The sequence below is a fragment of the Macrosteles quadrilineatus genome, unplaced genomic scaffold, assembly GCF_028750875.1.
Source record: "Macrosteles quadrilineatus isolate MER2022 unplaced genomic scaffold, UCM_ALF_1.0 Scaffold_3__2_contigs__length_128488019, whole genome shotgun sequence".
Classification (NCBI taxonomy): domain Eukaryota; kingdom Metazoa; phylum Arthropoda; class Insecta; order Hemiptera; family Cicadellidae; genus Macrosteles; species Macrosteles quadrilineatus.
The window spans coordinates 77248004-77264139 of NW_026542596.1; the positions used below are offsets into that span (position 1 = coordinate 77248004).

A 16136-nucleotide genomic window follows, 5' to 3' on the forward strand; every position below is an offset into this window, starting at 1 on the left:
CAAATATGTATTGCATAATAACAATCAAGAAAGTCTTTATTCGACAGCAGCATGAAAAAACATAGGCCTACACGACATTGTAATGCATTAGACATAACTTTTATTTTGTAATGACATCAATAGCATAACTTTGTTTTAAACCAACAAATTCAATTTTGAGTATAAATATAAAAAAACTCACTTAACTAACTAAATTCAAAATTGTCAAGATGTAAAAGACTTGTTACACAAAACCATGACCGGTTGGTCATTGTAATAATTCATCAAATACACGATTGACTCATTCATAGAGCACAGTGAACAACTAAATTTAAACAATACTAAATCTGTAGCAACATAATTAAATTGTTTATTCAGGAAAAGGAAGATCCTGAAAATAACAGAAAATAATTCCCTTATCATTTAAAGCTGAATAATTTTTTCGGCTGGCACACATTTAGGGAAACATATCATTCCACTTTGACCTGTGGACTGACGATGAGTTCCAAGTGTGCAGGGTCCAGCATGTGTTCGGTGAAGGCTATAAAGCTAACAAAGTCGATGTCACAGTGGGTGCATTTGAATGTGTTTGTTCCCAAGTCCTGTGTGGCCAGCTCCATAAGTTTCTGTGTGAGCTCCTGCTGAGCAGCCAGCATCAGATGATGTTTGCTGTTCTGATGCTCTCTTCCCGTCACTTGGTCCATACAGATGTCGCACACGTGGCAATACCACATGCCTTGTGTGATGGGGAGGTCACATTTTGGATCAGACAAAGTCATGTGTTTTTGGGTAAAATGGTGCTCCAAGTAATCTTTCCTATCGTTACACTGTTTCCTACATGTAAAACAGTAAAAGTAAATCTTCTCTGGAACAACTTTGTCCCCCTCGACATTCAACATGCACAGAAGATGTCTTTTAGTTTCCTTGTGCTCTTCATACTCTTCTTCGGTCTCAAATGTCGCGTCAAAGCAAGGTCCACACGTCCATTTGTCAGGTTCGGTTTTAACTTTGTCAAGAGATATTCCACACTCGTTTCCAAAAGTTATAGTTTCCTGTTTAACTAAAACAAAATACAAAAATTACAAACTTTTTTGAACATGGTACTTGAGAAGTTGAATTTATTAAGTTAACATGGTCCACTTGTTTTGCTTTTAATACTAAAACCAGCTGTTGGACTATTATGCAGTTATATGGTAAAAAACAGTTATATGGTGTGAATTATTGATGAAGGAAGTTAAACAATTACAAATTTTTTGACCATCTAAATTTTTGTTAACTTACCGTAGCTAAGTTTTTAATACTAACTTGATGCTGAAGATCATGAGTGGGCTTAAGTACACACTATATCATAAAGAACGGTCACATAACAACACAATGGGATGAGTATAGATCTCTAAAGCAATAATACAATTCTAAACAAGTTCGCTACCACAATAGTACTAAATTTTTCATTCATATGGACCAGCGACGCACATATGCAACAGAGTCACATTAAAATAGACTGACGTCGCATATTTGCATAGGTGTTTCAATGTTATTAAACAGCTTATATCTTCATAAAGGTCTATTTGAAGGCCTGGAATTCTGTGCAGTGGTCTACAGGGATGTCTGTCAAAACAGTTTTTTACTTTGCTGCATCACTGGCCCGTGATCTACTAATTAAGTGACACCCGGTCTACGTGTGATATTAAAAGGTATACCTCGGTCCGTGGCAATGACCGCAGCATCGCATATATGTGGCGATCGGTAGCGAACATGTTAAACAGTTACAGACTGATAATGATTACCTTTCATGACTTCTGGCCTTGAGGCACTTTGTTGTCGTTTCATCTCATGTTCCTTACCAGTCATGTGTTTATAAAAATCTGTAAATGAACTGTAGACCACACCGCATATTTCACATGACGCTGTAAAAAACAACACCTTTTGTTAGTAATAAATCAAATGACATCCACCACGAACAAGTTCTAAAGCAATAAGATATTAATCAACAAAAAAATTTGGCCTGCATAAACAAATAAGAGTGTAGCACTTTAAACAATTTAAGGAACAATTCAAAAAACTTAATCTATGTAAGGAGGCCTACAATCAAGAGTTGGTAACTGTAAAATAAAATGTATATTACTTCTGAATTAATTAGTGCTTTATTAGTACCACCTTTGACTTAAATCAAATTTGAAAACATACACAGTACAATTTAAATAGATTGCATCCCACAGGCAGCTCAACCAATAAATTGATTGTCCCCTAACAATTTGATGTTCCTACGCAACTAAACGCAAATTTACATTTACAAAGTACATTGAAAATAATGGACCCCACTTAGAAACACACAAACCAAAACCCTGGGCCTGTGAAACCCCGCTTTAAAATACACTAATGCTGGGCTTCTGAGACGGGTATGTTATGAACAGACAACCTGTCAAGGTCACGGCACCCACGCAAAATGAACAAACAATATATCATCAGGTAGGGGAAGAAAAGGGGGGAAGGTATTGGGGGAATGGAATCCCCAAGTAAACAGTGTTGCCAACATGCATTTGTGAAAATTCCCGTGGGCCTGTCAGACCGGGGTTTGGGTTAAAGTGTTAGGTTACTTATTTATTCCCTTAGAATCCATCAATCCAATGCCTAACTCACAGGCTTTATTCACCCAACTTGTACTGAAAAAAGGCTACTTACCTTGCTTGAATTCAAGTTCTAAGGTTTTCAATACTTTGGCATGTGCTTTGCCGTCACAATGAAGGTTGTAAAGATATTTACTTGCAAGAGACACGTTGCAAAAGTCACACTTGTATGGCCGGTCTGTAAACAACCAGGTAAACACATCAAATGAGAGACTAAGAAACTCATCTATTGAGCATTGATAAAATATGTAGCTGTTCGAGAATAATTAGATTGATAAGTCGTGATGTGTTCTTGACATTTTTACTGTAATGTCAGCAATTTTTAGCAGTTTAAGTTACTAAAAGCTAAAATTACCACCATTTGGAATCCAAGAAATATTTGTAAAGCAATAGATACTTGTAAACAAAGCTTGCATTATTGCATTTCCTTCTATAGAGAAGATTTACCTATTGTTTAACATTTTATTGTTTTCACAATATTGTTCACAATATCATTCTCCAGCAATAAAGACGAAAAACATAATTTCACTCAATTTAAGTAGGTACAAATTGGAAGATATTTCCTAAGCCGCGTTGACACCAGAGTACAAAACACATTTTTTGAACCTATGTTTACAACAATCTTAAGAATCCTGATTTTTTGTTGACACTGCTTCATTTTCTTAATGTTTACAACAGGAACATTGATGTCCACTGGAAGTGGACGGATCAAAGTATTTTAAACACTTCAGATTAAAATTTGTTGACAACACATGGTCAAAACCCATGTTTCCACTGGAGTTTTTAACAAAACAGCTGAGATTTAAACATTTGATGGTAAACTCTGGTGTAAACGAGGCTTTTTTGAGGCCTGTTAAAACTATTAACAGTACAGTTACAGCATTGAGTATAGTAAACTTCCTCTTATCCGGACACCTTTTAACCGGACATCGGTTTAACTGGACTACTTTCGGCGGAAATGACATCTCTTTAACCGGACAATTTTTATCAGCACATCTTTTTAACCAGACTAGATCGGCAGGAAGTGGGCGATACTGAAATGACCGTTCTCGTGGGATTTGAGACCAGTGAACACAAGCCTAAATACAATGCTCTCCTAAATTTAAGTCAAATACGCATTTAAACGGTACGTTTTAACGAGTTTTCGGGGACGTTGGTTTAAACGGAAAACCCGTTATTTGGACTGGCCTCGGTCCCGAGGAGTCCGGATAAGAGGGAGTCTACTGTACCTATAAACTCTCTGAGTTATTTTCACAAACTCTTGAAATTATAATTCAAACCAACAAATCTGGTCTATGATTTCACAGTTGATAAATATGTATAAAAACATTTTTTGGTACTTTTCTGTTAAAGGGAACATTCATTATTATCGATCTGATTTTTTTCGATATATCGATACTTTTGTTTTCCTTTACCATCCATACCTTCTGTTTTAATATCTTCAAACACATTTATATTGCAAATTGACAACTGATCTTGTTTAGGCAAAACATAAATAAGTAAAACTGTTCTAAACTAACCCAACATACCCAACCAAACTTGCTGGCTTTGCTGTATCATTTCAAAATTTTGTTTGATAACAGAAAAGGCATGTGAGTAATATGAAACGGAATTTGGAAATTTTACAGCAAATTTGGTTGGTTAGGTAAGGTTAGTTTAGAACATTTTTATTTCAATATAATATTTTAAAATTGTTTTTTGATACTGAACAATATTTACTTATCGTAGTTGTCAGCTGACATCTCGTTCATTATCGGATCAAAAATAGAATATCGATGTATCGGAAAGAAATCATCGATAACAATGAATGTTCTCTTTAAAGTACCGATTTTTTTACCAATAATGATGCGTTCACTCTCAGCTCAAAAGTGACGTTTGTAATGCTTACAGTCCATCGATTTCACATAACAAAATTCACATCACACTCAAATTTTATTTCCAATATTTTTAAAGGTTTTGAATACTATTTCATGATTGGAAAAATATTGTATATGAAATTATTAACTTTTAAACATAACTCATATTTTATGGCCCAGGGACAACTCCAATATTAGAGTTCAAATAAAAGGTTAAAATTACCTGTGTAACTGTCGATTGATCCAGTTGAAAATTTTGGATTTCAGGTTTGGATAAATAAGAGTTCATCATAGTTTCAAATGAACATATAAACAAATATTTCTCTTTCTTTCTTTAGCAAACTTTGTTTCAGTTCCTAATTTAGCACAGAAAATTCAATGGAAAATATATAAATATAATATAGCCTATACTTAGTGAATGATGAAAAATTATATAGCTTAAAGTGTTTGATTTTTATGTCAGGATTAGGTACGTAAAATAAAATTGTTTCATATTTTGTACAAACAGTTTTTATTGGTTTATAATAACAATAATAGTTTTTTTAAGTCAAAACAAACAATAGACAAAAACAGCAAAACAGCAATAGACAACACCAAACAGTACACATAAATAAATACAATTATAACTGGGAACTTAATAAATAATATACAAAAAATACAAAAGGCTTTATTAAAAATTTACTGCCATGCCTATAATCCAGATTCCAGACAAGTCATAATGATTTGAATATTTGATTGTGGGGTATAAGCTTTCATCAGCCCCAATAACAGGGCCTGATGTGGCGACGTTGTCCCACAATAATCACGACTTAAAATAAAAATGTTAATGGATCCTGGGTCTGTATCTAACCATGCCACCTACTGTACCTGATTCTTTTCTAGCCAGGGAATTCACTAATAGTGTGACTGGTTGTTTATTATCATAGAAAGTACATTGAAAGTACACACTTGATTCAAGACTATGATTGTGAATGTACATGGATAGTGTATTTGTAAATGTAATTTTAAAATGATGTAATTTTTATGTATTTGAGAAAAGAGCAGCTGGTTAGTGAGTGCTTTAAAACTTGAAGTACGGTATTAGAATTCATTTCCTACAACTGGAACGCTAAATATTAATAAATATTTATGTTATTATTTTACCTTCTGGCTTTCCAATTGATGAGAATGAATAATTTCAATTTCACGTAATTGAAACGCCAGAAGTTAAAAACATCAATATTTACTAGTGAAGATCGGATCCGGATGTCGGACTAACGGATCTGAGCTAGAATTGACGCCTGATCGGATCCACACAAAAATCGAATTCGGGTTGGATCCAGTTTTGATGGACGAAATTTTTTTTACTAGCACAAAATGTCCTTTATAAAGTACAATTCATACATAGGAACAGGCGTTTGTCATAGTGATATATTTTAAAATTAAATTAATAGTTAAAATAAACTTTATTATAGAAGACTATCTGTGTGTCCATGTAAAAGACTAAAAATCAGATTTTGGGCTGGATCCAGTTTTGAATTTTGATAGACCCGATTTTTTATAGATATTTTTTTTACTAACACAAAACGTTCTTCATAATGTACAATTCATAAATAAGAACAGTTTTTCGTCAGAGGTATGTATTTAAAATAAAATTAATAGTTGAAATAATTAAAATAACTTCATATAGAAGACTGTCTGTATCACCATATCTATACCCTAAAACTAAAAAGACTTAAAATATGATTTTGAGCTGGATCTGATTATTATTTTTTTTTTGTTATAACACAAAACATTCTTTATAAAGTACAATTTGTACATAAGAACATGTGTTTGGCATAGTGATGTATTTAAAAATGAAATTATTGGCTAAAATAGTTAAAATAAACTCCATATAGAAGACCATCTGTGTCCATGTACATTGTACAAGACTACCTGTGTCTACATATACAAGACTATCTACGTCCATATACAAGACTATCTGTGTCCCTGTACAAGACTTAAAATGTACATAGATACCCTTTTGGTGGTTGTGCAAACTTAGCAGGAAGTTTCATTTAATGATTTTTTAAACTATAGCGTCCACCAAAAATGAGGGATATATCTAAGCCATATAATTTATAGACGTCGACATATTCTGTGACATTGCCTAGCCATATAAGCTATACTATTCTATATCTTATTACATCAACCTTTAAACATCACCAATTTAATTTAAAACAGTATGATTTAAATTAGATTTTTGTAAATATTACGTTTTATTAAACCCATTCTTATGACAGTACATATCTGGCGTCGAATATTTCAAATATCAAATTTTCAAGATCCGGATATAGTACCGACATTTTGTTGGATAGGCCCATCACTAATATTTACTTAAAAGTATCACTAACCAGTGTGAGAAAGCAGAAATTGCAACAACTGTGAGAGGAAAGCAAGGAATCATGTTGATACTTTACTGTGACTCACCCCCTTCCACCCCCACTACTCCTTTTCAAATTAACAAAGCAATAGAATTAATATTTTTAGTCCGGACAATCCAGAATATGTGGCTAATTTCTTAAAACATTACCACCTTTCTCTAAATTTTTCAATCTTTTTATCCTTTATTGTATTGGTACTCTCCAAACCACGATCCTAGAGACCCGTACTTTCTAAATCCGGCCCTTGTTAACAAACGAGTTTTCAAGTGATGGTAGTAGTAATGATTATTCGAGATTTCAGATCTGAGTTGCGGACATCAACAGACAATATATTGAAAAAAAACTTAATCCTCCGATGATTGTGGCTATTCAAAAACTTGCTCAAACCCTTCATGGGTGTCTTTGATTTTAGAATAAAAACCGTGACACAAAAAGTATGTTTTGTATTCAAACATTAGACAAACAAATTATATATTATATAATTATTAGATAATTATATTATTAATTATTATTGTATTATATATATATATAATACAAAATCCATGTATAATCAATAAAAGTGTATATAAAATAACTAGAACTATGTTCAATAAGTTCCTAAAGTCGGGACCACAAAAGTTTGCAGTTGAGGGAGGAGCCTATTTACCATGTGACTTCGAAGGAGCCAATGAGGACAGTGTGGTATTGGCAAATCTAATAATACCAGCTGATTTGAAAATATTGTTTAGTATTTTTATTATTGTCGTCAATGGGCGATATGGCAACGTCGCACTAGCCTTGTCTTGTGATTGGCTGCAGCCAACTGCTAACTTTTGTAGTCCCGACTGTAGAAAGAGGCACCTGAGATATGGGTACTCTTGAATGACGGCCACCAAAAAAGAATATTTTTCTAAAAAGATAAATGCGTCCGGAGATAAACTTTTGTGACACCTATGAAGGGTTAACCAACTGAAAGCGGCCTCATTAAGCCTAGCAACCCGAATTCTAGCGGCTAAAAATGTAAAAAATTATCCTTAAAACATTTTATTGCATATAAAACTTATTTTCATCTGCTACTATCCCAAAAAATTATCATAAAGGAGATGTTTAAAAAAAAACTATGGTAAATACAAGTTAGCAAATGAATGAAAACAATTTTTAAGCTTTTTGATATTGTTTTCATATGGATGTTTCCATAATTGACGATTACAAATATGAAACAGAAATTCATACATGAGTTGAATTTGCACTTGAAGTGCAAAAACTAATAATTTTTCCCACATTCAATGGTTAGCAACAACGACGTGCTGTTCTCTATGGGTGTTTAGCGGCCGCTAGTTTCTTCTTATGCTTCTTATTTTCTATGTGCTCTATGTACTGTTGCTCTGCATTGAGAGTCAGGTCACAGGTGTCACAATAATATTGCCCTGCAACACAAACAGTGTTTGTTTTGCCTCAGGTCCAAACGGTCAGGTTAAGAAAGCGGGACAGTTCTTTCACAATGTTATAACAACACTAGCTTTTTAATACTAAGCTACTATCTTCGAAAACAAGACTCAACATCTACCTGGTTCATACAAGTTAGAATAATGAAATCAAGTTCTTTCAGAACACAGTGTTTTTGTCTAACAAATCAGCCTTTGATGATGGAATAAAATATTTTTTTATATGTTTACACAAGTACAATAATACCTTTCATAGGCAGTTCATCAAAATATTGTTTAGTCATACAAATACTTTAGTTATTGGTAGTCGATTTCAAAGAGGAGCCGTATACTTCTCTCGAATAGGGAATTTTCCCTTATTTCAAAGAGCTTTAATAAAAGCAAGCAGACCTACATAAATGATGAAAAAAATGCTATATTTGTATAACATTTTATCTACATTTATTTATAGCCTAATCTTCTTTTATAACCTATGTTACAAATCTGGTATGTAGCATATTTTAAAGTTTTTCTGTCTTTTGTAATATGGATACACAGATATTCAACATGTTGAGGATTGTCTGACAAAGTAAGTTTAAACAATTATTCATCATTAAACGCGAACCTGGGCCTTGAAAATGAATTGTAATTATAAGTAATATATTACTTTATCCGATAGTTCAGTGAGCAAATAGATTATGTGAAAGAACTGTTATTGCTGGTAAAAGCTTTCTTTTTTACCTGAGGGGGTGCGATGCATAGAATAATCAACAGCGCCTCTGGGCTGGTCCTTTGCAAGACTTGCTAGTATTGAAACACTTGGGTTCACTGCGAACACATTGCAGTTATTTTTAGCTCGTCTCTAGGTGTAATGCACCAAAAACCATTGTGAAGGAGTAAGTTTAACCTCGATATTAGAGACTTAACTAAAAATATCCCTGCCGCAGCAAACCTACATACTAAGCGAATTTCCAAGTACTTGTAATTACAATCCAAGTAGTAACTTAATTGTTAATCCAAGTAATTACCAAGTCTTGTTGCTACAGGGAAGGTGTTTTTATTGAAATGTCGATAGCTTAGTGTGAAAGAAATAAAATTGCCAAATTTCATTAAAATATATCCATTAACAAGCAAATTAAAACAAAAATTAATAATCAACAAAATTTAAATGGGAATTTTAAATTTACACTTTTATTGAATTTTATCTGTATACAACAACGCTTCAGTATACTAAATAATTCCATTTCTAAGCTCTACAAAAGTCTTGGAATGAAATTGAGCAATTTTATGTTATAGGGTAAAAATGAAAAAAAATGTTAACCCCATAAACCTTTGTTTCCATAGTCCTATCAAGTTTGTTTACGAACTTGTTTGCATGTAGGTTTAAACGTTTGCACCAATTGCATAAAAATCAGTTAATTTTTTCTCAAGTCATCGTGCTAATGTAAACATTTAAATGAATTTGAACATAGGATGTTTTTGGCCTCTGTATACTCAAAACGAAAAAGTAAATCGATCCTGGGTCCAGGTCTTACAATGAGACCTATGGTAATAGCTTATTCCCTATATCGGAAATTCGCTAAAAGGTACAAGATGGCCAACATATGATCTTTGTTATTGTTACTCAAAGTTGACATCGTCGAATTCAACTCTTTAAGAACTATCTCAATTTAATTAAATTTTCAAATAGTCTTTCTGGAAATTGTTAGTTAAAATAATCAAAGGATATAACGTAAACTGACCAAGAACGTAAACTGTTGGTGATGCAGTTGTGAATAACTGAGTATAGAGTAAGATTAAGGTAATGATGATAGGAAAGAACTTGCGAGTTGTGGTAATTGGTTGAAGAGGGCCAAAGTGGAACAGTTTACCTAAGAATTCATAGGAAAAAGGAATTTATGGTTGTGGGATGGAGACAGAGAAGAAAACCTAGAAGAAGATGGATTGATTGGTCAAAGAGGGACATGGAGAGGGGAGGAGTAACGTTGTAGACCTGGAGGTATACGAGAAAATGGAAAGGTATAATCAATGCCCAAAACCAAGAATAACATAAGAGGATAAGTATGTATGTAAAATATAAATAAATGTATGGTTGAGACACAAAATACATGGTTTGGGATTTTTTTTAATGGTAGTTTTGTTCTATTTCTACTACTTAGTTTTAAGGTCCGTGAAGTTGGTGTACTCATATTAGCGTATCCACTTTTGATCATACCAATCGTTAGTTCATTGTTAGTTCTCGATAGTTCCCAATTTTTATCGTTAGTTCTAAAATATAAAAAAGTTATAGCCGATAATAAGTGGGTACGCTAACTTCACACTTCCGGTTTCTAGCGCGCGCCATTTTCTGATGAGAAATGTCTACATCTATATATCAATCGTTAGTTCTTCGTTAGTCCTCGATAGTTCTCCAATATTTTCGTTAGTTCTTTAAAGCAAACTTTAAAGCAAGATTCTGGCATTGTGTCTGATCCAAATATAATTGCAACCATGTTCAATGAGCATTTCAGTAATATTGTGAATGATCTGACTAGTAATAATAATACTGTGAATTGTGATGTACCCACATATAGTTTTAGCGATGACTTGTACATTAAGCAAAAATTTGAACTTAAACCAATAAGTGAGAGGGAGGTGGAAGGAATCATAAATTCGTTAAAAAACAAGTATTCTTGTGGCCATGACGAAGTCCCAGTCACAGTGATTAAGGGTGTTAAAAATAACATTAATAAAATTCTGTGCCATTTCATAAATTCTTCATTTGTATCAGGAATATTCCCAGAAAAATTAAAGCAAGCAAAATTAATTCCATTACATAAAAAGAACAACACATCAAATGTATCAAATTATCGACCGTTATCTATACTTCCGTCCATTTCCAAAATATATGAAAAAGCTGTGTATCTACAATTTTATGAATATTTAGAGAGTTTTAAAATGCTGGATGAAAATCAACATGGCTTCCGAAGGGGGAGATCTGTTGTCAGTGCAGCTGTATCTTTTGTTGTAAGTGTACAACAGGTATATTCATGGACCTTTCAAAAGCTTTTGATAGTGTCAAACACTCTAAACTTCTAGAAAAGCTTAAAATTCTGGGAGTATCAAGAAGATCTCTTGATTGGTTCACTTCATATTTAACAAATAGGTCTCAATATGTAGAAATATCTCATCTAACTAGGGATGGACGAGATTGAATTTTTAGTTCGAGACGAGATTTTTTATTTCTCATAAAATTTCGAGACGAGATCGAGACGGGATTTCCCTTCTCATACACAACGGGAAATGCACGTTCAAAATTTTTACCTGATTTTGTAACATTGTTAGATGACTGTTTAAATACAAAAATAATGATAATAGGCAAGAATATTTACAATCTTTTATTAAAAAACATCAGCATAACATTTTTTTATTAATCACGCCTAACTTATTAAAAATGCCTACGATTAGGAAACATAGTGATATCAGTTAGGATAGAGTTCAACTTATCCTAAAATAAAATAAATCATAAAATAAAAGCAATATTAATTTTTATAAAATAGTTACTTGTTTTGACTTTTTATAGTAATAAAACATTCCTCACACTGCTTACACTTAACAAAACTTCTCAAATGTTATTAAAGTAATATTATTAAAATAATTAAAGTAATATTTACATTTATAGAATTAATTAAATAAGAATGCCTCCGCAAAGGAAACGCAACTACAACACGCTCCTGTATTGCGGGTATTGCATTGACTTTCTGCAGGCGTTTTTATTTTTTTTTTTTTTTTTTTTTTTTTTTTTTTTATTCTCGTCTCGATAAAAATCTCGGCCAAAAAGAAATCTCGTCTCGTGTAACGAGATTTAAAACTTCCCGAAAATTTCCCGAAATTTCGAGACTTGACCATCCCTACATCTAACGAATAAAAATAAAGTAATGAAATCAAACTCAAAATCAAGCTTATAGACCAGTCAAATTTGGGGTGCCTCAAGGTTCTATTCTTGGGCCTTTGCTCTTTTTGTGTTACTTGAGGGGCATGGAAAATATGATAATTCATAAACAAAATTCAAAATTATGTCTCTACGCTGATGATTCAAATTTAATTTTATCAGCTGACTCATTGGAGGAGATACAAATTTTTTCTTCTAATGAACTTAATAACATTGGAGACTACTTACATGATCATAACCTTATTTTAAATTCTGAAAAAACTAAGTTCATAACGTTTAAAACACAACAAAACCGAAAATCTTCAGATCCAACACTAGAATATAAATCACAAAACATCAATAGGGAAAGTAGTATAAATTTTCTAGGTTTAATGATAGATGAGCACCTAAATTGGGATGAGCATGTTAAAAAGATCCTGCTAAAGATTAATTCTGGAGTTTATGCTCTATCAAAAATGTCTTTTTATTGCAATATAAACACTTTAAAGAATATATATTTTGCTCATGTACATTCCCATATCCAATTCGGCATAGCATTATACGGTTCAACAAAACAAAGAAATATGGACTCTATTTTAAAACAGCAAAAAAAAAGCTATCAGGATAATGCTCAAGCTAAAGGGGGATGATTCAGCCAAACAACACTTTACACATCTAAAAATGTTTACAGTTTATGGGCAATATATATATGAAGTTATTCTTATCGCTAGAAAACAAGATTTGAGCGAAAAAACAATGACAAGCCACAACTATAAGCTTAGGAAAAAAAGTGGGGTTGTTGAACCTCATAGGCTCAAGTTTTATGAAAAAAACCGTCCAATGCAGGCCAAAGATTTTTAAAATTTATCCCCAAAAATATAAAAAAGAAACAGATTTTAATAAGTTTAAAAAATTACTCAAAGATTATATATTAAATTTAGCTATTTATTCTATGGAAGAGTTCTCCACCTCCCTGGCATAGGTAGAATTAAGTTATTTTAATTTTGTTTTTCATTCTTAACTAAATAAAGACTGGTTGTTATTATTTTACTTGTTAATATTTACTAATATCATTGTTGTTAATTGTCAATTGTAATTGTATTTCTTTTTATTGACGCTATTCATTGTACCACCTTTGTACAAAAAAATAGGTATGAATAAAGAATATGAATATATGAATATAACCTCTCACTGCCACTGATTGTGATGAACCACTCATCATCCAACCTTTCATGCATTGCATAATCAATAAAATTAATAGCTGATAAGTTGATGTTAGAAGCATTACAATTTTACTTGAACTGAATTGAAAAGGCTAGTTTAAAAGGGTACAGTTTCTTAACTGGGCTATGCTAATATCGAATGAAACTATCGATTCGATTAGTAAACCTTCATGCGATTTTTTCACCATCAGCAAGTTTGGTTGGTTAGGTTAGGTTATGATAGTTTAATTTTATAATAGATATATTAAAAAATATCGGTTATTAATCAATATTTCCAATTCGATAGTTTCAATCGATATTAGCATAGCCCAGTTAAGAAACTGTACCCGTTTAAAAAACAGTCAAAGGTAAATTGTATAATGATGTCTTTAAAATGTTTTCCTCTGTTTTTGTTGCTATTATTAATGTACAATTTTACTGCATTACAAACTTAAAACTGTACACTATTTAACAAATTATATTCCTTAAATTATATTGGGAGGGAATAAAAAATCCCGTCCCTGAAAAATTAAAATTTTGGTACCGAGCATCTCTACAAAAACTTCAGTGTGTTTTTGACCTGCTTATCAATAGCTTACAACGACACAGGTATTTCGGTACTATTTTTCTATTTATTTAGATGATGTGAAATTGATGATGGACAGAATCAAATTTTTAGTTCGGGACGGGACAGGATTTTTATTTCCTTCCCGATTTTCGAGACAGGACGGTTTTTTTCTGTGCATAAAAAGGGTTTGTTTTAAAAGTCTTGAGTATTGCAGTTACCAAAAAAGAAAACAAAATCAAGTTTTACCGTTTGTGGCACTGATCTATAAAAACAAAAAAATCGGTAAAAATTTATACTTCTAGAAACGTGTGACTGGTCAAGGCGCGAAGGTCGAAATGACTCGCAGTCAAGGCGCGATTGTCGAAATGACTCTTTGGTCACAATGTGATTGTCAACATAACTCCGTGGTCACGGCGCGATGGTCAAAATGACTCCGCGGTCACGGTGCGATTGTCATAATGACTCACGGTCACGGCGTAATTGTCACTCGCAAAGCGGCAAAATCACCAACGATCATAATAAAATACCGTCCCGAAAAATTCCCTTATAAAATGTAATCCCATTCCAAAAATCGGGAATATTTTTTTCCCAAAAATCTCCTGTAATTTCAGGACCCGTCCATCCCTAGTAACTTCTAACTAGACTAATAAAATTTTGCTTACCAGGTTTTGGCACTCCTTGAGATTCCTTCTTCCTAAGTTTGTCTTTGTGTTTCTTTCCGCCCAAGTGTTGGTCCAGTTGTTCTTGAGTTTGTGCTTTAACACCGCACGGCTCACAGGTAAACTCAGAACCTTGAGTAATACCTTGAGTAATTGCTGCTTTACTGTCAGATGAAAAATCAGCACCAATTCCAAAACGGGTGCCAGAGAGGTCAATAGTAGCATAGCTGGGAACATAGAATATTAATCATTTTAGCAGGCATAAAAAAATATTCAAAGAGGAAACAACTTATCAAGAAAACAGGGATTCAATCATCAAAAACCAAGGTCAAAATATATGCGACGACAATTCCTACTGTGCAGCAAAAGCTATCCTATATATAATACGAGTAAAGTTTGAATAATTGTCAACTCGATCTGGGAATCGGCCCTAACAAAAACGTTTATATTTACGGAATAACTAAGTTCTGTGTCAAAAATAAGTTATAGACCAGTGGTATAGCCAGGAAAAATCTATTTTCGCCATAATATGAGTACAAACTTTTGAAAATTTAACATGGGCCTTATGAGAAAACATTCCGCCATTATTGTCATTTTGTTTACATTTTAAGACATAACGAGACGTTCTGTACCCACGGGCACCTCAGCTTGCGCATGCGCAGAAAGCTCTTGAAGCACTTTCCGAGGTCCAGGTGACTGTTACTTCTGAATCTGATGTGTATTGAATTGATTCATTGATTGGCTTCTGACATACAATTTTGTCAACTTGTGACAAAGAGAAAGAGAACGACTCGACTTTGCTACAGTTCGTTAAATCGTTTGACGTATAAGAATTTGTATTATATTATAAAACTTGAGAGAGTAATGAGTTTCTAATCCATGAAAAAACTATCCTTATATTAGCCTCAGCCTCAGCTTTATTACTGTTTATTTAATACTTTTGCCAATATAAACGAGCGATATATCTTATTTTTAATATTTCTAATGGTTTTAATAATAATTGTCATCACTAAATTACTCTTTTCGTTGGTTACGTGTCGTGTCGTTGTCAATAATGTCGTCTGATTCTTACTGATGTTACACTGAATCGGTCATAGGGAAAATAATTAATTGTAACCTAACTTACTACTAGCACTAACTAAGAGTGTTGCAATTAGCAGTGTGGGATGATTGCACTGGATAATTTAGCTATCTATTTCAGAAAAATAAAACTTAAAATAGATCAAACACTAGGATTTGTTCTAAAGTTTAAGCCGTGTTGAGATGGATCCTTTCAGGTTATCCTACAAGCCTGAACAACTGGGTTAGTAACTTAGCTTGACTTGGTTGTTCATCCATGTTTTGTTTATTCACACCAATCAATGGCTACTAGATTAAAAATGTCTTATTTTGCTATGTTTTGAAACCAATATCCATAGGCCTTAAGCCCTAATTTTTGTTTTAAGTACTGGCACTAGGTACATCATTAGGTAACTCGGTAAGGTTGCTTTTTATAAATGGATAATTTCATGAATCACAAATACCCTATAT

At 32.9% G+C, this 16136-nt stretch overlaps 1 protein-coding gene across 1 annotated transcript in view; it reads right to left on the reverse strand.

Moving 5' to 3' along the window:
• Positions 1-18: 18 nt before the first annotated feature.
• LOC128990160 (zinc finger protein 346-like) overlaps positions 19-16136 on the reverse strand; it is a 42148-nt gene continuing 26030 nt past the window's right edge. Inside the window, exons 7-10 of the mRNA XM_054412434.1 lie at positions 14610-14833; positions 2662-2784; positions 1767-1886; positions 19-1039 (exon numbers count right to left, since the gene is read on the reverse strand). Coding sequence (XP_054268409.1) covers positions 450-1039; positions 1767-1886; positions 2662-2784; positions 14610-14833 — 1057 coding nt within the window. The 3' untranslated portion in view covers positions 19-449. The remainder of the gene's footprint in view (positions 1040-1766; positions 1887-2661; positions 2785-14609; positions 14834-16136) is intronic.